At 35.0% G+C, this 23,386-nt stretch overlaps 1 protein-coding gene and 1 pseudogene across 2 annotated transcripts; both read left to right on the top strand.

Moving 5' to 3' along the window:
• The first annotated feature begins 6,388 nt into the window (after nucleotides 1-6,388).
• LOC110876384 (B3 domain-containing protein Os05g0481400-like) lies at nucleotides 6,389-11,172 on the top strand. Of its 2 annotated transcripts, XM_022124557.2 has the most exons (6): nucleotides 6,389-6,569; nucleotides 7,281-7,379; nucleotides 9,983-10,084; nucleotides 10,158-10,400; nucleotides 10,487-10,550; nucleotides 10,942-11,172. In XM_022124557.2, the coding sequence occupies exons 3-6, from the start codon at nucleotides 9,995-9,997 to the stop codon at nucleotides 11,019-11,021; spliced, it is 477 nt and encodes a 158-aa protein (XP_021980249.2). In that variant the 5' UTR covers nucleotides 6,389-6,569; nucleotides 7,281-7,379; nucleotides 9,983-9,994; the 3' UTR covers nucleotides 11,022-11,172. The 2 variants fall into 2 exon arrangements, with proteins under 2 accessions (XP_021980249.2, XP_035833485.1); XM_035977592.1 differs by lacking the exons at nucleotides 6,389-6,569; nucleotides 7,281-7,379 and adding an exon at nucleotides 9,684-9,852.
• A 2,463-nt stretch (nucleotides 11,173-13,635) lies between these two features.
• Nucleotides 13,636-14,657, top strand: LOC110876385 (annotated as a pseudogene).
• Nucleotides 14,658-23,386: the final 8,729 nt, after the last annotated feature.

Genomic DNA, 23,386 nt, shown 5'->3' with positions numbered 1-23,386 from the left:
ATTTGTTACATACATAGTTATCAAAATATGTCTTTAAAAAAACTTTAGTGTGTTAGTTATAAATGTTGTTAAATTAATTTTTAAAACATTTTTTTAAATGAGTATTAGTTTTTTCGTATTTGATAAAATGTAATTTAAATTAAAGTGTACTTTATTTTTTGAAAAAAAAAAAAACACATGAGCATAAACCGCAAACAAAGTTGTCGTTAAAACTCCATTGTATAACTTCTTGAATGGTGATGAAGAACATAGTTAGAAAAAGTTACCAATTTAACTGATTTAGATGTTAATCCTAAGTCTATTTTTACCTTTGTCTTGATTTAGATGTTAATGCTAAGTCTATTTTTACTTTTGGTTTCTAAGCAAGTGAATATGCAATAGTCATATCTCATGTGAAATGTAACCAATAGGTGGTTGAAGATCATGCCAGTTTTGTGTAGTTGGTTTTATTTAGGGGTGTTCAAAAAACCGAAATAACCGACCTAAATCAAATTAACCAATAAAACCTAACCGTAAACGAACCAAATCAAAAACCAGTGGGTCGATTATTGATTTTTTTGAAAACCAAAAGTAGCGGGTCGGTTATGGTTATCAATATTTCCATACCCACCATAACCGAACCAAACTAATATGTAGTAAATCTTAGTCGGATTAAGACTTTTCACCACTTTTTTAATATTTGATGTTTTTGGTTGAACGTTTTAGTATTTATGGGTTATTTCATCTCATTTTGGTTGAGTGTTTATTTGAATTTATATGAATATATCACATCACTTTGTTTGAATATTTGGTATTAATACTATAGATTATATGTATTTTTAATACTTTTTAATATGCTAATATATAGAAATATGTAATAACAATTTATTCCATGTTAATAAAATGAGCTATTTTAGCTAGGCTTAAATTCACGGTTAACCACCCATAACCGACCCGTCATAACCATCAAAACTGATTAACCAAAACCGCCATAACTGATCGGTTATGGTTATGGTTATCTATTAACTGACATCGATTATGGTTTTAGGTCAAAATCGACCCATGCACACCCCTAGTTTTATTCAACAATAAGTATCTAGAAATGACATTTTGTTAGAATCTCTAAATTTAAATTAAGCTTACTTGTGGAGTTTCGTTTCAGCTAAAAAAACAAACAATGAAGAAAACAAGCATTAACGTGGTATATTTTACCGTGATTGTTGGAATCAGGGCCGTCTCCGAAAATCACAAAAAAAAAAAAAATGGCCCTGTTCGAGATAAAAAATTTGGGCCATATTCACAAATCCTCATATAATATAAACTCATTAATCATTCAATCAAATATATAAATACTAAAAACCCATAGTACTACGATAATTGTTATGAAATAGATAAAACAAATTAACAAAAATAGTGTAGCAAAAATATCAAATTATCGAACCTACTTGCTAAGCGAACAGTGTGGTTCTTCTAGCGTTTTTTGAAGCAAAACTCTCGATCAACTCCTTATAATCCATAGTATCTAATATTTCAATTTCAATAGAAATTGTCGCCAACCCGTTTAGCATTACTTGTGACATTGTAGAACGTAAATAGATCTTCAACAACATCAACTTTGAGAAACTTCTTTCTGTCGATGCCACGGTTACCGGAATTGTCAACAATACTTTATATGCATTTATAGCATTAGGATAAGTAGTACTTCGTTGGAAGATATAGTATAAAACATCAAAAGGGTTGTCAATGTGTCTCGGTAAAAATGTATTGATCAACTTCAACTCAGTATACAGGCCCTTATTTTTGTTTAGACTAGTCACTTGGACTTGTTAATTGGGGCATTTTTTTAACTTTTAAACATACTCTTATTTAAAAAACTTTAGGTCTTTTATCAGGCCCTTAATTATACAAACATCCAAATTTTTTTAATATATATATGGTAGGGTTCTAGAGTGAATAATGGTTAACTTGTGAACAAAATGAACAGATCTTGGCCCTTCTTTTGTTAGATGATCAAAATTAATGCTAATTGCAAACTTGTAAATATTAAATTAAATATAAGAAAGAAATGGGGCTGAGTACACAGGTGTACAGTTGTTCCTACAATGTACATTGTTGTGAATATGTGTATTGTACTCATGTAAACAAGTGTACAAGCTGTTGTTCGTACACTGTACACTGTTGTACATCTGTATATTGTACTCATGTACACCTGTGTATATAAACAATAAAACGCTAGAAAACGAAAAATGCATATGTTGTTCTTTTTTATTAAAAAAAACTATAGCAATATCATACTCAAATTAAAGAGAATAAAAAACTCGTTTTTATGGTGTATTTAAATAAAAAAATATTAGCGTATGAAAAATTTATAACTATTTAAAGATCATAAGGGGCAGTTAGTTTAATGTTAACAAAAATATATAACTTTCTAATTTAAACTGATTAATTACCATCATATCTTTTACATCTAAAAAAATGATCAATGGCTCAGATTGGTTCACACGGTTCACAAACAAGGATGTTTTCACTCATGAACCTCATCCATATATATATATATATATAGGGGAAGGTTCTATGCAGAACACTAAATATTGCGAGAACACGCAGAACAAAATGAATCACTCATTTTTTCAATCCTAAAAACATAAAAAGTAAATGAAAATGTTATAAATGTAAGATTTATTGTTTCTCACACTAGAATTTAAAACAAAATATGAAAAATATCCAGTTTTTAAATAACCTACACGCATGTAGGTTATGTGTAGGCTAAATTACCTACACATATGTAGACTATGTGTATGGAAAAATATATGATCTTTTATGTATATATAATACACATATGAATGTAAGAAACATAAAGTTTAAGAAATATGAACCTTAAAATCCAAATTTTAGTGATTTAGAGTTGTTCTTTTTGTTCTCGCAATAATTAGTGTTCTGTAATGATCCTTATCCTATATATATATATATATATATATATATATATATAGGGAGGGGCTCATGCGAGAACCACCCTTATTGTGAGAACCTTGAGAACCAATGTGAACACAACCTAAAATAGCTAAAAAAACCTAAAAAAACCTAACCCCCCCCCCCCCCACAAAAACCTAAACCCCCCCACCCCCCACCAAAAAAAAAACCTAACCCCCCCCCCCCCAAAAAAAAAAAAAACCCTAACCCCCCCCCCCCAAGCTAAATGCTAAAAAAAACCTAACCCCCCCCCCCCCACACAAAAAAAAAACCTAAACCCCCCTCCCCCACCCCCCAAAAACCGAAACCCCCCCCCCCCCAACAAGCTAAAATGCTAAAAACTAAACCCCCAAAAAACCTAAAAAAATCTTAAAAAATCTAAAAAAAAAATTTTGAATTTTTTAATATTTTTTATGTTAAAATCGCTACTTTTAGAAGCCAAAAAAAAAATAATTTTTTTTGGCTTCGAAAAGTAGCGATTTTTTTATAAAAAATATTAAAAAATTCAAAAAAAAAATTTTTGTATGATTTTTAGCTATTTTTAGGCATTTTTGGTGTGTTCACATTGGTTCTCGCGGTTCTCACAATAAGAGGTGGTTCTCGCATGATCTTCTCCCTATATATATATATAATTTTCAAAAATTTTTTGAGCCCTATATTGATTTGGGCCCTGATCGCAGCCACCTCCTACACCCCTAATAGACAGCCCTGGTTGGAATAGGTAGTCTCAGAAATTACAAGGTAACTATAATGTGGCATATCATATATATTTAAAAAAAACCTTGTATTGCTCAAGTTAAACAAAATATAATCCAAGAAGTTACATACACAGTCGTCAAAATATGTCTTTAAAAAATAACTTTATTGTGTTAGTTATAAATGTTGTTAAATTAACTTTTAAAACATTTTTTTAGATTGGTATTAGTTTTTTGTGTGAATTGATAAATGTAATTTCAATTAAATTGTACTTTTTTAAAAAAAGAAATGAGCATAATCCGTAAACAAACTTTCGTTAAGTTCATTATATCATATCTCGAATAGAGATGAGGAATTTTGTTCTGTATACCGGTACCGTACCATACTAGTACCAACAAAAAAATATATTGTACAGTATTCGGTTTTGAATTTAGCATGGTGACGAAGAGTAGGGTTAGGAAAAGTTACCAATTTAACTAATTTAGATGTTAATCCTAGGTCTATTTTACTTTTGTCTTAGGGGCTCTTTGACAACTTCTGAACCATTAAGTGTTAAACCAATAAGAGCTCTGAACCATTAAGTGCTAAACCAGTAAGAGGTCTGAACCATTAAGAGCCAGTATAATGCTTAACCATTTAGAGGCAAATGTTTGACCAATTCAGATAAGAGGTCTTAACCATTCAAACTCAATATAATGCATAAACCATTCAAAAGCAAATGTCTGAATCATTCAGACATCTGCTCGCGAAACAAACAATCTAAACCATTAAAACCTGAACCAGTAAGAGGTCTGAACCATTAGATACTAAATCAGTAAGATGTTTGAACCATTAAGAGCCCATTAAAAGCTGAAACAAACATCCCCTTAGTTGCTAAGCAAGTAAATATGTAATCGGCATATCTCATGTGAAATGCAACCATATGAAATGCAACCTATAGGTAGTTGATGATCATGCCAATTTTGTATAGTTGATTTTATTCAACAAATTATGAAGTATCTAGAAATAACATTTTGTTAGAATCTCTAAATTTAAATTATGCTTGTTTATGTAGTTTCGTCTAAAAAAGCAATATGGAAAAACAAACATTAAGGTGTATATCTTACTCTAATTGTTGGAATGGTTAGTCTCAGAAATATATCTTTCGTAATTGTTGGAATGGGTAGTCTCGGAAATTATTACGTGGCATGTCTTATATATTTAAAAAACTCGTGTATTGCACGAGTTGAATCAAATATAATTTAATTAGTTACATATATACAATCGCCACGATATATGTCTTTAAAGATAACTTTATTGTAATAGTTATAAATGTTAAATTAATTTTTTTTCCAAACGGGTATTAGTTTGTTGTATGTTGATGCGGGCGTTTAGTATGTATTCGAATGAAAAGAAAGGATCGACGTTTAAATTTATTCATTGTGGGGATTTGGTGAGGTACTCCTAGCAAGAGTACCTCTAACGTGACAATCGTTGTCTAAAATGATGAAAACAAGTTCCTCTACTAATCGCTTGGATTCTCGTACCGAGTTCGTGATAAACTTGAGCGACCACGATGTTGAAGCAAAACGCCCACTTGGTAGAGACAAATAAAAAAGAGGGCGCATAAATCACATACTTCGGGTGGGGAATACAACGAAGGTTTAGCCGACCAAAATGAACAAATTACTTTGTCCAATAGCATCCAACAAGAAAGAAACACCCAAAAAGATAAGGTTCTCAAGTTTTTTGAACGAAAAGTAAATTTGAAAAATGAGAAGGATTTGGCAAAAGAAAGGCGAGCGGATATGATATTTTCCGCTATGAAAACCGATCACCTTGGCGATGAAGAAAAAGAAATGTACGAGAAAACAAAACAAGAAATCATGGCAAAATATAGTGTAGTGTATTTTTATTAATGTTACTTCTTTAATTATTATTAATGCTTTTTTTTAATTTAATAGATTTTTGTATTTTTAAATATAAAATAAATATAAAAAGCGTATGTCACGTGTCGCTTTATTATGCCCGTCCCACATCGTATAGCCTAACCAGATATAAGTTTGTAAATTATGCATGTGATCCTCAAACACCTCATTATTAACACAATCTTGTGTTATTTCATTAAATCCACGTTAAAAATCTTTAGACTTATATAAAAATTTCTTTAAACTAAATTAAATACTATACTGAACAATATATATTAGTTTAAAAAATAAAATCCAAAATCAATTAAATGAAGAGGAAATGGACCAGGTGCAGGATCCGACCCGTGTGTTGTCATGTCCTAGGGCTTTTTTCTATATATGTCCTAAGGTTCTCCTTTGAACCACCATGGCTAGGGGTGTAAATGAGCCAGGCTGAGCACGAGCTCGACCAGGCTCGAGCTCGGCTCGTTAGGTTTTTATGAAGCTCGAGCTCGAGCTCGGCTCGGTTTGAGCCTACCTCTTTGAGCTCGAGCTCGGCTCGCGAGTAAAACCCAAAGCTCGAGCTCGGCTCGACTCGGCTTGAACTATTTTGAGAACAACCTTAAACGAGCTAAAAGCTCGGTTGGAGCTCACTTCAACGAGCCAAAGCTCGGCTCGAGCTCGGCTCATCAATGTTATCATCATTATTAATATATAATATATAAAAAAATTAAAATCTTGTATGGGCTCGTTTAGGCTCGCGAGCCTAAACAAGCTTTATATTTCAGGCTCGAGCTCGGGCTCGATAACAAAACGAGCTCTATTTCAGGCTCGAGCTCAGGCTCGGGCTCGTTAAGGCTTGACTCGTTCGAGCTTTTAACCGAGCCGATCACGAGTAGCTCTCGAGCCTCTGGGCTTGTTTACACCCCTAACCATGGCCAACCACTCCTATTATACATGAGGCTCGATTTGAACGAACCCACACTACATCTTCATTTGAATTACTCAGTCCCCGATCTATGATGACTCAACATCAAGGTAACCCTCGATCCATTTTACCGGATGCCATGCTTAATGTACATACATAAATAAGTTCCAAGATTAGTACTCTCTACTAGGGGTGTAAACGTGCCGGGCCGAGCCCGAGCTCGACTGGGCTTGAGCTCGGCTCAGTTCAAGCCTATTTATTTGAGCTCGGGCTCGGCTCGCGAGTAAAATCCAAAGCTCGAGCTCGGCTCGAGCTCGGCTCGACTCGGCTCGAGCTATTTTGAGAACAACCTCAAACAAACAAAAAGCTCGGCTTGAGCTCGCTTCAATGAGCCAAAGCTCGGCTCGAGCTCAACTCGCCAATGTTATCATTATTATTATTATTATTATTATTATATTATATAAAGTATAAATAAATTTTTGTTTGGGCTCGTTTAGGCTCGCAAGCCTAAACGAGCTTTGTATTTCTGGCTCGAGCTCGAGGTCGATAACTATACGAGCTCTAATTCAAGCTCGAGCTCGTCAAAGCTCGGCTCGTTCGAGTTTTTGACCGAGCCGATAACGAGCAGCTCTCGAGCCTCTGGGCTTGTTAACACCCCTACTCTCTACTAATTTAAACTCTATAGACACATTATGTAAAAAAAAAATTTTAAAGAAAACTTCATTAAACCAACACCCAAACCTCAAACCGAGAAAGTTGGTCACTTCTTGTTGGAATCTATATATTTTAATCAAGAAATTGCTTGTACATGTTTGTTTCAGTTCAAAAACCTAGAAAGTTGGTTGTGTGGTTGTTGGAATTGGTAGTCTCGGAAATTCATACCTTTTTGTTCAGCGAACAATACATGAATATGAAAATAGGTACGTTTTTCTAATTGAGACTATAGTTTGAGTTCATTTGTTGTGTGTGTGTGTTTTTTTTTTTTTTTTTGTGTTGTTGTAATTCAGTGTATTCACTTAACATCTTTTTCATTGGTTCATCGTCAACTTGTTACTCAAATCAAATATGTTATGTTTGGGTGTTTTGTAATTCAGCGTGGTATTAATTTTGATATTTTTCTTATTATTTTTAAATATATTAAAGAAAGTTTAAAATAGTTTTTTTTCTTTATAACATAAATAGTAACCGGCATCCATGCTTGACAAAAGATGTATGTGGATTTGGATCAGGGACTGTATTCATAAATAGTAACATGCATTCTTGTGTTATCATCACGTCATGGGACGTTTTCCGGTGACACATCAAACGAATCATGCCCTGTACACCGCCACACCCTTGGTTTGTTGTGGGTGCTGGGCAGTGCCCTTGGGGCTGGTCAAGGTGTGGTAGGGAGAAGTAATTGATGTTTGGGCTAGTTTGTATAATTATATGTGTTTTTCCAGCAAAATAATTACAGCGGTGGTATTTTTTTTTAAACGGCAAATCATGTCACTAGCGAACAATCCGATCATATCCATCTCAATTAGGATATAATGTCTATACACCAATTCAGAAGGAAACACAATAAATATAAGGAAAAAACCACTTGTGAGAATCGAACATAAAAACACAATCTAATGGTCCGTAAATCTTATCTTATCCTAATATGTGACTAGGCTATATGGCTAAATGGTATGGGACCGTCCCCACCCCGTCGCCGGTCCCCAACACCATTTCCACAGAGGGATGTCATTGTCCACTCCGTCTTCTCCCAGCCGTTCCAGCCAGGCCGCCACGTCAGCCGTTCCACCCCGCACACCATCACAGACTTGAACATTTTTGAATCTTTTATAGTGTTATCACTCCTCCATCTTGCTTTTTCACTCAAAATTCACAAAGTAAAATTTTCAGGGGTTTTAAAAGGTCTTCACTTTCTCTCTCTGGATAAATTAATAAAGGGTTTTGGAGACAAAATTTGAAAAAATAAAGTGAGAAGTGTAAAGGGTTCTGTTAGATTTTTTATGTCATGTCATTGTTTTTTTAATTGATTATGTGTTAAAAACATGTTGAATTTAATAATAATGATTTTTTATAACTTATTAAATGTTAAAAAAACATGTTGAATTTAAAAAATAATAATAAATGGGGGAGGCCCATCCTTTATTTCCCTTGGTCATTTGAAGGGGCATCCTCCTTGAATGTTGACGTGGCGATGCCATGGAGGGGCGTCCACCAAAAACTTGACTCCTCCACGCCGAGTACCATAATGTGACTGGGCAAGTATCAGTGCTAAATACTAAATAGTGTTACAAAGAAGGAAGAATACACTTTTTTTTCAAGAGAAAATCTATTTTATTGTATAATAATGGGACTGACAAACAAAAGTAGACTTTGATTTGTTTTAAATTTTAAACTTAAACCTTTTAATCAACTGGAAATGCTTTTTAAAATATTTTTTTTTTCTAAAAAAAAAATTAAAACGATTGTTGGGTTTTCATAATTTTAAAACATTTATTATGTAATTATTATTATTTTATTTTAGTATATATACAATTAGCAAAGTTTGTGAATAGTGTTTTGGATTTTTATTTTAGTTTTTTTTTTTTTTGTCTTTTATTTTAGTTTTTTTTTTGTCTTTTTTTCTGTTTTTTTTTTTTTATATTTTTACCCCTCAAATTTCAGCATTGAAACCTACAACCCCTTAACTTTCTACAGACTTTGTAATCAATGTAAAATTTTTCGAAAATGAGTCTGGTCAAATATAATATGTTTTTCGTGCTTATTTTTATCTACGTTTTTCAGTTCGTCTACGTTTTGACTTAAAATTTTTACTAGTTTAATTTAATTAATATTGATCAAATTGAGGGCGCTAAGGCTAGCCAAAAACTATCTTGTTTTCCCTTTTCTCTTAAACTTTGCAACTTTCACTTAAATTAATACGTTCTGCAACTATAATCGATTTCTCGATCTTCTATGCGTTTAGTGTGAAACCCTAGTCACCACCTGTTAGAGATGTTGTCTTCAGCCCAGCCCATTAAGGCTAGCCAAGAATTAGAGAGAAGAAGGGAAAGGGTTCGGCCGGCCCTAACCCTAATGGGCTTTAAGTGTTTTAGGCCCAGATGTTTAGTTACTTGTTTAGCAAGGGACTAACCCTAATTCTAGCCTATAAATATATCTCTTGTACTTGTAATCATTATCACTCAATAAAATACAAACCTTAGTTGCCTTCGTGGGCGTAGGTTACACACTTTGACCGAACCACGTAAATCTCGTGTCTACTTTTTCTTATTGCTTTCGTTTATTGATCTCGTGTGTGATCTAAATCCTAACATCACCTACTTGTAGGTGGTGTTTGTTCTTCTTCGGTTATTGCGTCGCGGATATGGATTTTCAGTTTCCAAGCATCGAATTGATGTATTTAGTTGACCGTCGGATGGCAATTGTTTGTTGTTAATTTATTTTTGATATATTGTGGACTGTTTAATTAGGTTTTACATGTGACTTTGGCTAGGTTCAAATTGACGAGTCTTTGTTCTTTTTTCAGGTGAACACTGCTATGGATAAAGCAACGGAAATTCAGAAGACCCTTGAAAATAGCTTTATAAAAGAATTGGTCAATTCAAGTGTTACTGATAAACCCAAGATGGTAATTTTGTGATTTTATAAATTTTTACAGATTTATAGATGACATGATATTTTACTTAGCTTCTTGGTTGCAGCATATTCCAGCGGATTTTTACAAACAATTACCAAGGTGTCGTAGCTTGAAACACAACCATGTTGATATGGTTATGGAAGATGAAAACAAAAAGCAATTTAAAATCAGGCTTGTTTACACCGGGAAAGATAATGAGGAAATAAAGCCTACGCTTAGTGGAGGGTGGAAAAAATTTGTAGTTGCACATAAGTTGGTTGAGGGGGACGTCCTGATCTTCCAATTTGTTGAAACCCGTAAATTCAAGGTTGTTATCTTTTTCTTTTACATATGTGTTTTCGTCTTAATACACTCTATGTTGTTTTGTTTCTAATTTCGGTTTTCAATTTGTAGGTGTACATTGTAAAGAAAGATTTAGAAGAAGATGTAGGTTCACACGGGGAAGACATGTCTCCAGGTTTGTTAAAGATTATCAATACAACTCGAGGTGTCTTTTTTTGTTCGTCACTTTTGAATAGATCGATTTTGGTCATGTTGGATGACTGATAGGCCAAACAAGTTAAGTAATAAGCGGAACTTAGAAGTAAATGGGCCAAACCAGATGAATGTGTCAGAAGTCGCCCAAAGGGTTTTTTTTATAATATCTCTTAATCGTTTTATAATTTGAGAAATAAGATTATTATAATATTAAATGATAATTTTTATCTTTCATATTTTAGACACTATATTTTTTTTCAAAAGATGGTACAAATGCATGTGTGAATTATCAACAACATAAGTCGGCCAAGAAATTAGGATCCGACTTATTTGGCTTATCTAATTCAGATATTAATCCTCTCTTTTTTCAGCAATATCTCTCGAGTCATTGTGTGGGGAGCTACAATCTCAAAACAAGATGTTATTGGTATGTTTTAGTTATATGTATTAGCGTATATATATAGTGATGATTTAGTTTAGTGTGATAGGCGATTTATATTATACTGAGAGGAGATCTCGCTGTAAGGCGTATGTATTCAGATTATTGTAAATCAATAGAAATTACGTGTAATACCAATCTTACAATATGCATCCATTAAGCACATGAATCATCAGATTCTTGTTTATTTCAATAATGAACTATCAACAATAGAAAATCTATTCTTTGGATCATCAAATTTAGTAGTTTTAACTAAATGTTTTTTTTTTCAACAATAAACTAGGTCAACCTTAGATCTTTTCTAATAAAAAAAATAAGAAATTTATTTAGTAGTTGTGCTTGACTGATATTATGCTATCAAATGCTACTTTCATAAGGTTAATGTTGGTTCACCCTTTTTTATTTGTATAAATGGGAACAATTTAAATTTCATGATATAGCTGAAGTAATTTTTGATTTACTTTTTTTAATGTTAACGAGTGATGAATTCCTTTTATGTTATATCATGCATTTGATCACTTCGGTTCTCTCATGCTATGTGATTCTCAGTTATGACTGAACAAAGCTTGTTTATCATATTCTTTTTTAAAATGTTCTTGATGAAAATATTAAGATATTTACAAGTCTTCTGTTGTTTGAGAGGATGAGTGCAAAAGAGTATCAACAGATAGTCAAAGCTCGCTATCGAACAAGTTTCAGGAAGTAATAAAATAAAGGTTTCTGCATATGTGTTAATATATTTATATATAAAGAAGGTACCATTGTGTTAATATATTTAATTAAGCACATTGGACGTGGGACTTCCACTAGCATGACTTAGTGTTTGAGACTTAGATACCATTGTGTTTACTCACTCACAATTAGGGCTGTTCATGAGTCAAGTCGAACCGAACCGATCAGACCTTTGCTCGTGCTCGGTTTGTTTACAAACCGATCCGAACGTTTTTTCACCCGAGCCAAAGTCGAGCGAGCGTCTTTCGATCCGAGCATTTTTCGAACGAACAACGAGCGAGTGTCGAGCGTCGTAGAACAAACAAGGAAAGTGACGATGGGAGTGCTAGTTATTAGAATAAAGTGCAGTTTTCATCCCTGATGTTTCGTTCAATAGAACACAAGTAAAAATTTAACAAACAATAACAAGGAATACAAAAACACTCAACTAGTTCTATCGAGATTAGCTAAGCGGAAAGATAAATTGTCGACCGATTGAAACATACCATTGTTTTATCGGAAGTTTGAAATTGAATGAACCGATTGAAGCAAAACCCTAGCGAGTTGCCGTCTTGGCGAGTGTCGATGGAGAAATCGAATAACGATGGCCAATGGGGGGTTTTGATTAAGGTCCTGTACTTCTGAATCGAATGGCGAGTTGAGACTTGAGTATTGATCGACGATTCACATTTTAGTATTTGAAATTTTGACTCAATTACTCAAATGGACATTTAAGTATTGGACAATGGACTATTAGTATTGGATTTCAATTCTAATTACTTAAATGAGGTCTATTTGGATCTTGGACCAAACATTGTTGATGTTGGTCTATAGTCATTTCATTAAAAATGATACATACACAAATATATATACATATTAAAAAATAAATCGAGTCAACTGAGCCGAACCGAACTGAGCGGACCTTTGCTCGTGCTCGGTTCGTTTACAGACCGAACCGATCCGAACCGAGCATTTTTTTCAATCGAGCTGAATCGAACGAGCAAATTCCGAGCATTTTTCGAGCGAGCATCGAACGAGCGCCGAGCAATTTGAACAACCCTACTTACAATTACTCACTCTTTCACAAAAAAAAAAAATCTACATTCTTGTAAGCCGCTGACAGTGAAAATTTCTAGGTTTGCTTTATTCAGTCACTAGTTTATAAACCCGTGTATTACACGGATTAAATATTAAAAAAAATAAATTGAATAATATTTTAATTTATAAGTGTTGTAAACTCGTGTATTACACACACAAAATAAAAAAATTGTAAATCATACTTCTATATAATCCTGATCAGATAGTTAAAAAAATGTAATAATCGTATAATCTAATTATTGCGTTTTTCCGATTAATATTAATATAAGGATGGTTTACTAAAAAAGATCCAATTATTGTATTATTTTTTATTTTACGATAATATTTAATAAAATACATTGTATTTATCTATTAAATTAATTAAATAGTGCATCCTAATATTGTTATTAACATATTTAAATTAATTAGTAAGGATAAGGATTAAAAAAATATTTTTAAATAAAATGTAAGTTTAAATTGTAAGGTTGAAGGAGATAGTGACATATGAAAATAATTGGAGTCTTATATTAAAAGTTAAATAAGATTTGATGTTTATTAAAAGTTAAATTAGAGTGACATGTGGCATTAAGAGGACTTTTTTATTAGTAGATTTTAATAAAATTAGAGCTTAATCTAATACACTAATAGTATAATTTAATATATAAATAAAGTAAATAAGAGAATGCCACATGGCATTAGATGCAAATATATAAATGAGAGAACGACACATGACATTATATGTATTTCTTTATTAGTATTAGATGTCTTGACATAATTGTTATTGAAGTATGGCACTCAAAACGTGATAATTTCTTGCAGGATGCATTGGTGAAGAACAATGAGGTTCTTGAGACATTTAAGCAAGAAATTGAAAAGGTATACAAGCTATACTTGTAACTACAATTTCATATTGTTTTGTTACATATTCTTTGTAAAGGTTCCAATACCGAAGGGACTAAATCGCAATTAACAGAAAGTTCAGGGGGCGTTGGTAATCTCTAAGTGGCAGCTAAGGAGGGGATTAATCAGATAATCCAAAATTAATATTATGTTTTCTAAATATATCGATATGTATATATATATATATATATATATATATATATATATATATATATATTTGTCATGTTCATAAATTCGAATCCTCCTAAAACAATCGTGTGGTGGTTTGATTTCCATCTAGAGAAAGCGAGTATGCTGCATGGACTCTTGTCAATGGGTACACACATTAAATCATGTAACCATATCCGTTCATAGGCTCGTATCCCCCTTGAACAACATCGACAACTTTAATCAGTTCATTCAGGACAAGGGCTTCAAGTTGAACTCTAAAGGGGGTGTTCTCAAGGGTTAGTTTTTTCTTTCTCTTGTAAAATAGCAAAAATGTCCCGAGTATAAATATAAAATAGTTTGGATGTGGTTGTGACAGTGAGCCCAGACGGTCTACTGCTTCAGAGTTCAACAGTTGTAGATTCTGTACCATTTGAGTTTTCTGATGGCTTCAGAGAACTTGTCCCTTGTTCGTACATTGAGTTTGCTCAACGCCTTGTATTGCCACAATACAAAGACTTGCCCCAGGATAAGGTCGGTTGCTCTTCTTTCTTTCTTTACGTGTGTTATGCGATTGATTTTTAAACCTGTGTTGTGTAGGTTGAGGAGGTTAATTGAAGAGACGGTTTTGAGGTGGGCAATGCTGACAAGATATTTGAAAGCACCTCAAAAGATCAGTTAACCAGGAGAGCTTGATTTGGTGTGAATCAAAGTTATGTTAAGTTGTTTGTTACTAGAATAAACCAGAATCATATGTGAAGTTGTTTGGAACTAAAAGCTATGTTAACTTTTAAGTGACTAGTTAGTTACTAATTGCCCAATCTCTTTTGGCAGTTACGTAATGGTAATGTTGGAATTTAAACCGCATCAATAGTTCAAAATCAACCATGGCATTTTAGTAGAATATTAAGTGATTAGGCAATAACCTAATGGTAATGTTGGAATTTAAAACCACCATTCCATACCAGTTCCTTATCAAACTAACATTTCGCTTTGTTTCCTGAGGCGTCCTTTTGCTAACCGATGTAGAAATAACGAGTACTAGTTCAGTAAGGTCTGTGAAACGTTTCGGATACAATGCAAAACAGTTAAATATCAAATAAGAATATCACATTAGAGTTTGCAAAGACGTAACGTGTGCTTGATAGGTAAACATCAACTGTGCTTCAACCGTACCGGTTTTTCAAGTTGAAGCTCACATGGCACATGTTGGACCATGTCGTGACCCTAAATAGTCAGTAAAGGCAGTTCATCTTCATTTACTAAGGCGGAATCAAAGTAAACAAAGTCAAAACAACTTGTTTCCTCTTAATCTCCTTTCTATTACTGAAATCAAAGCCTTTTACAACATTTTCTAACAAAATTTTGACAGCACCTCGGCTCTGATTTCGCTCCAAAGTTACAAATGACTTGAACCTATCACCTATTTATAGTGCAGCTGACTCCGCTCGAAATGGTTCAAGTGGAACCATCTGATTTCGCTCCAAATGACTCAAGCGGAATCACCAAATAGATTTCGAGCGGAATCATCTAAGACATACTCGAGCGGAATCATATTAATACCTGATTTCGCTTGAAATGACAAACCAGTCATTTCAAGCGGAATTACATTCTAAAATCCACTTTTCATGTTTTCCGACTCCAAACACCTATCTAGACCTAAGACTCGATTAAGACGCAGTAAACAGACATTCAGTGCACCAACAGACTCCCCCTTGGATGTTGACGAAGTCTTTGGCGTCGAGTCTTCAGTCTTTGTCTCTTTCCAAATTTGTCTTCTCATTGCAAATACCCTCTCTTCACAGGTTCAGGATCTTGACCTTGCTCCATCTTCAGTCTCCCCTTTGACTGTTGATCCAGAATTCTGACTCCCCCTTTCACAGACTCTCCCTCTCGGAATACTGGGAATTAAATTCTAGTTCAAACTTTGACTTTTTGAAGCCGTGGGGATTTTGAAATCCACAACCTGTTTCTCAAACAAAAATCATTACAATCTATTGACTTACAACAATAACTCACAAAATCTATCAGTTTTAGAAATCCACTCAAGTATTCAGGTCCAAGTTAATGACCCTGATTACTCAATTAATCTACCAAGTCCAACTTAATGACCTTGGTTGATTTCAGACAAATCAAACTGATTTTAGTTTTTAAAATAAATTTCAAACATTTTCTGAAAATAACAAGTTTCAAGTTAATGAACTTGTTTTCGACTTTTCAACAATCAGATTCTAACTAGATAAGCTCTACTCATCCTCCAGTCCAGAAACTTCCTGCATCTGCTTCAACTTCTGAGATTCAGACAATCAACTTTCTACTCTGGTTTGTCGAAAAATATAGCAGAAATGAAAAATCTTTTTGGATTTTTAAAAAATGTTTCTAAACTAGAAATGAGATACAGAAACTTAAATGCAATGAAAGTAAACTATTTATAAACATATTTTTGGTGAGCGTGTTAGGGAATCATATCAGCTATCAGACAAGTCACTAGTACCGTTAAGCTTTAATTTCATACTCAGAATTAAACAATTCACGTAGATTGTCGATATACTGATCCACTTAAATTCTCACACAATTTTTCAATCTGATCAGGATACGATTTAGGTGAATTAAGAACTTAAACTTATTCATGTGTCCCACCTCTTGAATATACTCCCGTATCCAGAATCCCAATATTCAGTCTTACAGGTGAGTATACTACAGATGATATCTGTAAGGGGTTAGATGCGAGGGCCGTGAGAGCTCAGGTCGCAGAGAGATGACGGCTTCGTCTTTTCGGTGTGTCCCCTTTAGAGGATCTTTTGTTTCAACAGCAATGACTATCAATTTTATTGTTTCATCAAATTGCTGAGGGTGATGCTATGTTTCAAGCAATGCGGAAATTATTATTCGGGGACTAGGTCAGAACTTCCATTCAGCAGAAGTCCCGGAATAATACCCCAGATATCACTGAGTATAAAGACCTAATATTTCAGAAAGAGGGACCTTTCAAACGAGATTTCAGGGGTTACCTATATATCCAAGTAGTGTTCCCCACGAAATAAGCTAGTTTGAATTTTATGTTTATCCCGAACAAACCTACTAAATGTGTAAAAACCTATCGATACATCATTAGTGAGACTGTTTAACGCTTTAAACATTACAAATCTTTAGCGTATAGTAACTGTCAAACTGATGTACTATCATTTTCCCTTTTCCACACAAGCTCTTTTTCAGTTTACTATTGTTTTTGGATTTTTGACATTTTTCATGTTTCTGTATTTTTGAATTTTTTACTGTTTTTGTATTTTCTGAAAATATAACTACTCCCACTAAATACCAAAACAAGTAAAAAATCGACAAACCATTGCAGATTGTTTCTCATCGTCATCTACAACAGTACCTTCATCAACGCCAATAATGCCATCCGACACCGAGAAAAGCTTCATACCATTCAGTTTTAAAAGAAATTTAAAACATGCTTTGTCAAAAGCTTTGGTATGTAAATCAGCTTTCTGATTGTCAGTGTGGATTTTCTCAATTCAAATCAACTTCTTTTCGAAGCAATCTCACATGAAGTGATGTCGAATTTCTATATGTTTAGTTTTAGCGTGATGTACTGGATTTTTTGTTATATTAATAGCGGCCTCATTATCAACAAATAGAGGTGTGTTAAGAAACTGCAAACCGTAGTCGCGCATCTGTTGCTGTACCCACATGATCTGAGAGCAGCAACTGCTAGCAGACACGTACTCCACTTCACATGTGGATAGCACCACAGACGTTTGTTTCTTACACTGCCAGGTAACCAAGCGAGGTCCAAAGAACTGGCATCATGCAGTTGTTGATTTTGCATTGACTTTGCAGCATCCGAAATCCGAATCGGAATACCCTTCGAGCGTAAAATCGCCTTTTCTAGGATACCACAACCCCAATGTTGGAGTTCATTTCAGGTAATATCCTCTTCACAATAATCATGTGCGAAGCTCTCGGGTTAGATTGATATCTTGTTGCGAGGCACGTTGGGTACATGATATCGGGTCGTGAAGCAGTTAAGTACATCAATGAACCTATCATGGAACGATAAAACGTCTCATCTGCCCTGTCTCCGGTGAGATCTGGGTGTATCCCATGATTTGTTGCTAATGCTTGACATCCCAAATTTCTCTAGAATATCATGAACATACTTCGTCTGGTGAATGAAAATTCCCTTAGGTAGTTGATCAACTTGTAATCCCAAGAAGAATTTCATCTCCCCCATCGATGACATTTTGAATTTCTGCTTCATTACTGATTCAAAATCTTTGCACAAACTTTCATTTGTTGACCCAAATATTATGTCGTCCACATAAATCTGTACTATCAGAAGATGTCCGTCGACCTCTTTGGTGAAGAGAGTGGCATCCACTTTCCCTCGGATAAAGCTGTTGGCTAGTAGGTGTTGAGACAAAGTCCCGTACCAAGCTCTCGGGGCCTGGTGTAAACCATACAACGCTTTGTCCAGCAGATAAACCTTGTTTTTGTGGATTGGGTCGGTAAAGCCCGGTGGCTGTCCGATATAAACCTCCTCTTTAACCTTCCCATAAAGAAACGCCGATTTTACATCTAGCTGATATACTTTGAAGTTTTTCCACGATGCAAATGCCAGGAAGATTCTGATCGCTTCTAGTCGAGCTATAGGAGCGTACACTTCAGTAAAATCAATCCCCTCCTGCTGACTAAAGCCCTGGACTACGAGTCGAGCCTTGTTTCGCACAACAACTCCTCGATCATCTCTCTTACACTTGAACACCCATTTTGTGTTGATCTTCCTGTGACCATCCGGCAAATCTACTAACTTCCACACTCCTAACTTTTCAAACTGACTCAATTCTTCTTGCATCCCATTGACCCAAGAATCTTCAGTAAGCGCCTCTTTGTAAGTTCGCGGTTCGATCTGCGAAATAAAACAACTCAATGAAAATTCAGTTTGTAAAGGTGCTACTGTAGAATAAAAACATGTAAGTCCTTGGTCAATTTGACGTCTCGTGCGAACGCCTGATTGTAGTTCTCCTATGATGAACTCCTCTGGATGGTATGAAAGAGTTCGTGGCATTACTTCACTTGGAACATCTACATCGCCTTCCAGATTAGTAACATTCTGATTTGCACCATGTTCACCAACTGGGTTTGTTTGACTCGAAAGCTGAATTTGCTCCCCCTCAGAATCTAAATCACCATGATCAAATACAGGCATGTTCTCAGATTCTTGATTATCATTCTCGGCCGTCTGATTATCTTGAGCAACTTCATCTTGTTGGACATCATCATGTTCACCAGCATTGCTTGGACCTACTTCATCGTCGTTCGAAGTCTGCCGTGGTCGAATTGAATACTCGGCTGGGAACCTTTCCTGCGATGACTCATACTCACGTAAAATATCCAACTCATCAAAGAAATCCTCTTCTTCTTCTTGTTCTTCCATCATGTCAAACGAATCCCACAACTTGTCGTAATGATAACGCCATGAATCTCCAGGATTCTGCGGCGGCATTGTATAACCTTGACATTCAACATTTGGAGCTTCAATAATCCGCTTCAAGCTTGGAACGAAGACACGTCGTAATGGACTTGCATAACCAATGAATATTCCCTCAACTCTCTTCGGACCAAACTTTCCAAAAGGCTCTAGAACTGTACAGGGTGACCCGAACGGTTCAAGATACTTTAGATTCGGTTTGCGGTTATTGATCAACTCAAAGCATGTTTTGTTGAATTTTTTGACAGTGAGAACTCTGTTAAGCATATAGCATGCGGCGGAAACTGCTTCTGCCCAAAAATTTATTGGTAGCTTTGAATCTGCTAGCATTGTTCTAGCCGTCTCGATTAGTGTCCGGTTTTTGCGTTCTGCGACTCCATTCTGCTGCGGAGTGTATGGAGCACTAAACTCATGCAATATACCTCTTTCATCACAAAATTCTTCCATCTTGCTGTTCTTGAATTCAGTACCATTATCACTTCTAATTCTTTTGATACGCCTTTGGTACAGATTTTCAATTTTCTTGAACAACGCCATCAAACTGTCAAACGTTTCATCTTTCGACTTCAAGAATGAAACCCACGAAAATCTGGAATAATCATCAGTAACCACAAGACAGTAAACATCTCTTTTAAGACTTTTGACATTCACAGGACCAAACAAATCCATGTGAAGTCTCTCTAGAGGTCTTGAGACTGAATTGACTTGCTTTGAAGGGTGTGACTTTTTCTTCTGCTTGCCTTTGATGCAGCTAATGCACTCCCCTTCCAGATGAAAACCTTTTACATGAACTCCAGTAACCAAATCATTGTGCACCAAGTGATTCATTTTTCTAAGATGAATATGCCCCATCTTGCGGTGCCACAATCTTGATTCTTTCTCCGTTCCTCTGGACACAAAACAATGAGCCTGACCCGTGGTTGTAGTAGCTACGCTCATATCCAACACATACAGATCATTGACTCTTGGTGCCCTCATGATAATCCATTCCTCAGGGATAACAAATCCTGGCTTCAAGATCAAACATTCTTTGTCCGTGAAGTGAGTGGTATACATCCTGTCACAAATCTGCGAGATACTCAGCAGATTGTTCTCCAGCTCAGCAATGTAGTTAACTCTTTCAAATGTCACAATCCCATTGGATAACGTTCCTTCACCAATAATCCTACCACCTTGATTACCCGCAAATCCTATATAACCTCCATTGAAATTTCTAACTTCATACAACAATGCAGTCTTCCCTGTCTTGTGTCGAGAAGCTCCACTATCCATAATCCATCGTGAAACAGCTCTCGGAAGATCCTGCACATATCACAAACAATTCAATAAAGATGCCGATTCATGCTTCACAATTACCAACTAGGAAGCTCCGGCAACCACCACAGATACTTAGTTAGATTTGGAAGCTACCCAAACCTGTTTTGACTTAGGCAACTCAATTGGAATGTCAGATTTTGTAGTGTAAAGTGGCGGAAAATTTTTTTCGTTCATTTTCAAATTTTCTTCAGACCCAAGCTCAATATTTTTGTATAAGAAAAACTCATTTTTCTGAGGTTGACCAGATGATTGGTCTTTCTTTTGAATTTCTTTCTTTTTAGAAACCATGGATTTTTCAAGTTTTTCATAATAATCCAAAGGTACATCCATCTTCACCGGTGTGGTAGAAGATGATTGTTTTTCAGTCTCAGAAACCTTTGGTTTTGAACCACTTGCTTTCTGTACAACAACTTTCGGCTTCCATGTTTGTTGAGATGATGCAACCCGTTTGTAAAACTTGTTATTTTTAGTTACCACATTCTTTACGGGTTCAGTTTTGACTTTGATATTTTCATTTTTTAAAATCTTTTTCTCAACAAACAATGGAGCTTTTCCCTTAGGATCAACTTTCTTCTTTTGAACTTCAACAACTTTCTCTTTTTGAATCTTCACAACTTCAGTCTTAGGCTTCAAGTTGGTACACCTTCGTGCAATATGTCCAACTTGATTACAGGTAAAGCATGTTCGAGTGTCAACTACTCGACTTGTTCCTTCAGACTGAGGTTGTGAGGCTTTCTTCTCAAAGAATTCTTCATTTAATTTCGAAAAAATCTTTTTCTCTTCCTCAGAAAGTGAACTTGAACTGTTCACAAACACTTTCTTCTCAACAAACTTCTTGTTTTGAACATTTCTCTTTTGATAACTCTTACCACCCTGATAACCACCCAACCATTTGTTTCGATTGTTGTTATAAAAACGTGGTGGAACAACAGGCTTTTTGTAGTAAGCTTTATCTTTCTCAAAATTCATTTGCCTTTTGGTTTGTTTTAAACTTTTCACTTCTGACAACTCAACTTCAACCAATTTGAAAACATTTGTCAATTTGTTCACATTAACATTCTCAATTGAAAACTCAGAATCTGAATACAACTTATTAGATCCCGACATCTTGTACATGACAAGAGTAGGTTCATTATTTAAGTTGTTTTTGGACTTTTGTTTCAGAATGTATTTGTCCAAGAAACATCCATCATCTTCAGCTGAATCACTTTCAGACATCAAAACACTTTTAGCTGTGCTTTTAACAATCTCTGTCTGAACACTATCATCAGATGATGAAGAAGAAAATGTAACATCAATTGAATCAGGAAGTTTTACTTCATTTTCTTCTTCAATTTCAACCAACCCAGATTGTTTTTTCGAATAATTGTCAAGAATTGGTGGTGGAACTTGATGAAAACCCACCCCGGTTCCATCAGAGTACACATCTTCACCCGCTTTGTTTTTCCCAATGGGTTTGGGAACAATGTGTTGCAAAACAAAGCTTGCGGAGTTGTAACTCTTAAGCTTCAACTGGATTCGCTCATTTTCGATTTCAGCTTCTTGAAATTTAAGCTTCAATTTTGCAATTTCATCCAGTTGTTGGTTGATTAATTCTTCTTTTATTCTAAGCATTGTCATTAGATAAACATTTTCTTTATAAGTTTTACCATTTCTGTCATCATTATCTTTCATTGTGCGTTTAAGCTTCTCAAAATTTTTAGTAATCTGACGATTTTCAAGAACTAACCTTTCATTTTCTTGCCTAACCTTTTCTTGGTCAATTTTATCTTTTTCAATTTTGTTAGTTAATTCTTTTAATCTGTCAGTTGAAGCTTTCGCCATTTTATCTCGATCAAGAATTTGATCCTCAACACTTCTGACTCTCGCAGTCAAATCATCAACCTTCTTACCGTTGAGATAAGTGACTGTACTACAAACTTTGCATACCTTGATGCAATTTTTGTAGTCAACATCACCATTGACTTTCTTACCTGACTCAGTCGTTGACTTGTTTGAACTATCCTGGCTTTTAGACTCAGAGACAGATTTAGAGTCTACCTCAAGTGCCTTAGCAGCCAGCACCTTATCAACCATCTTTCCCATGTTTTCAGCATTCAACTCCTGTGTCGTGTCAATGATCCCATCATCAATCTTCTTTGGTTTCTCTTCTCCGCTTCCCCACCATTTTCTTTGCCAATAATCATCTTCTTCTTTCATTTCTTGGATTATGGTTTCCATATCAAGAGTGTTATAGTCAATAGCAATATTTCCCTGGGGGTCAAGATAACATTCTCTGTCTGGATCCCATCTATTTGCTCTTTTTGCTTCAAGATAGATACCAGATATTCTGATCATTTTGTTCTGAGCTATTAGCTTTCTGTGACCATACTTCTGTACTTCAGTTCTGTTGTCTTTCCAAAGAACAGGTTCAGATTTTGCCATGAATGCATACCCAACCGCATCCTCCTCAGGTAACAACTCACTCCAGTCGAAACCTTCATCGTCATGAATCACCGCAAGAGCTCTAGATTTCTCTTTGTTATCTTCAAGCTGCTTCATTCTTGGCGGCTCCGATTTATTCTGATGATAAATCGCCTTCTTGTAGTAGTCTTCTCTGAACGGGTTTTCAGACTCATCAGCATACGCATTTCGACATTCACGCTTAAAGTGACCTTTCTGTTTGCACTTAAAGCATGTCACTTTAGACTTGTCAAAGCCCAATTTGGTAGAAGGTCCACCAATTGAC

The sequence above is a fragment of the Helianthus annuus genome, chromosome 9, assembly GCF_002127325.2.
Source record: "Helianthus annuus cultivar XRQ/B chromosome 9, HanXRQr2.0-SUNRISE, whole genome shotgun sequence".
Taxonomy (NCBI): domain Eukaryota; kingdom Viridiplantae; phylum Streptophyta; class Magnoliopsida; order Asterales; family Asteraceae; genus Helianthus; species Helianthus annuus.
This window is presented reverse-complemented; position numbering and strand designations above follow the sequence as displayed.

Bases quoted from the DNA above. Each gene is read 5' to 3' on its own strand.
- LOC110876384 (XM_022124557.2), top strand. From the start codon at position 9,995: ATGGATAAAGCAACGGAAATTCAGAAGACCCTTGAAAATAGCTTTATA. The intron at 10,401-10,486 runs GTTGTTATCTTT...TTCAATTTGTAG, and splicing joins TTGAAACCCGTAAATTCAAG to GTGTACATTGTAAAGAAAGA. The intron at 10,551-10,941 runs GTTTGTTAAAGA...CTCTTTTTTCAG, and splicing joins CGGGGAAGACATGTCTCCAG to CAATATCTCTCGAGTCATTG.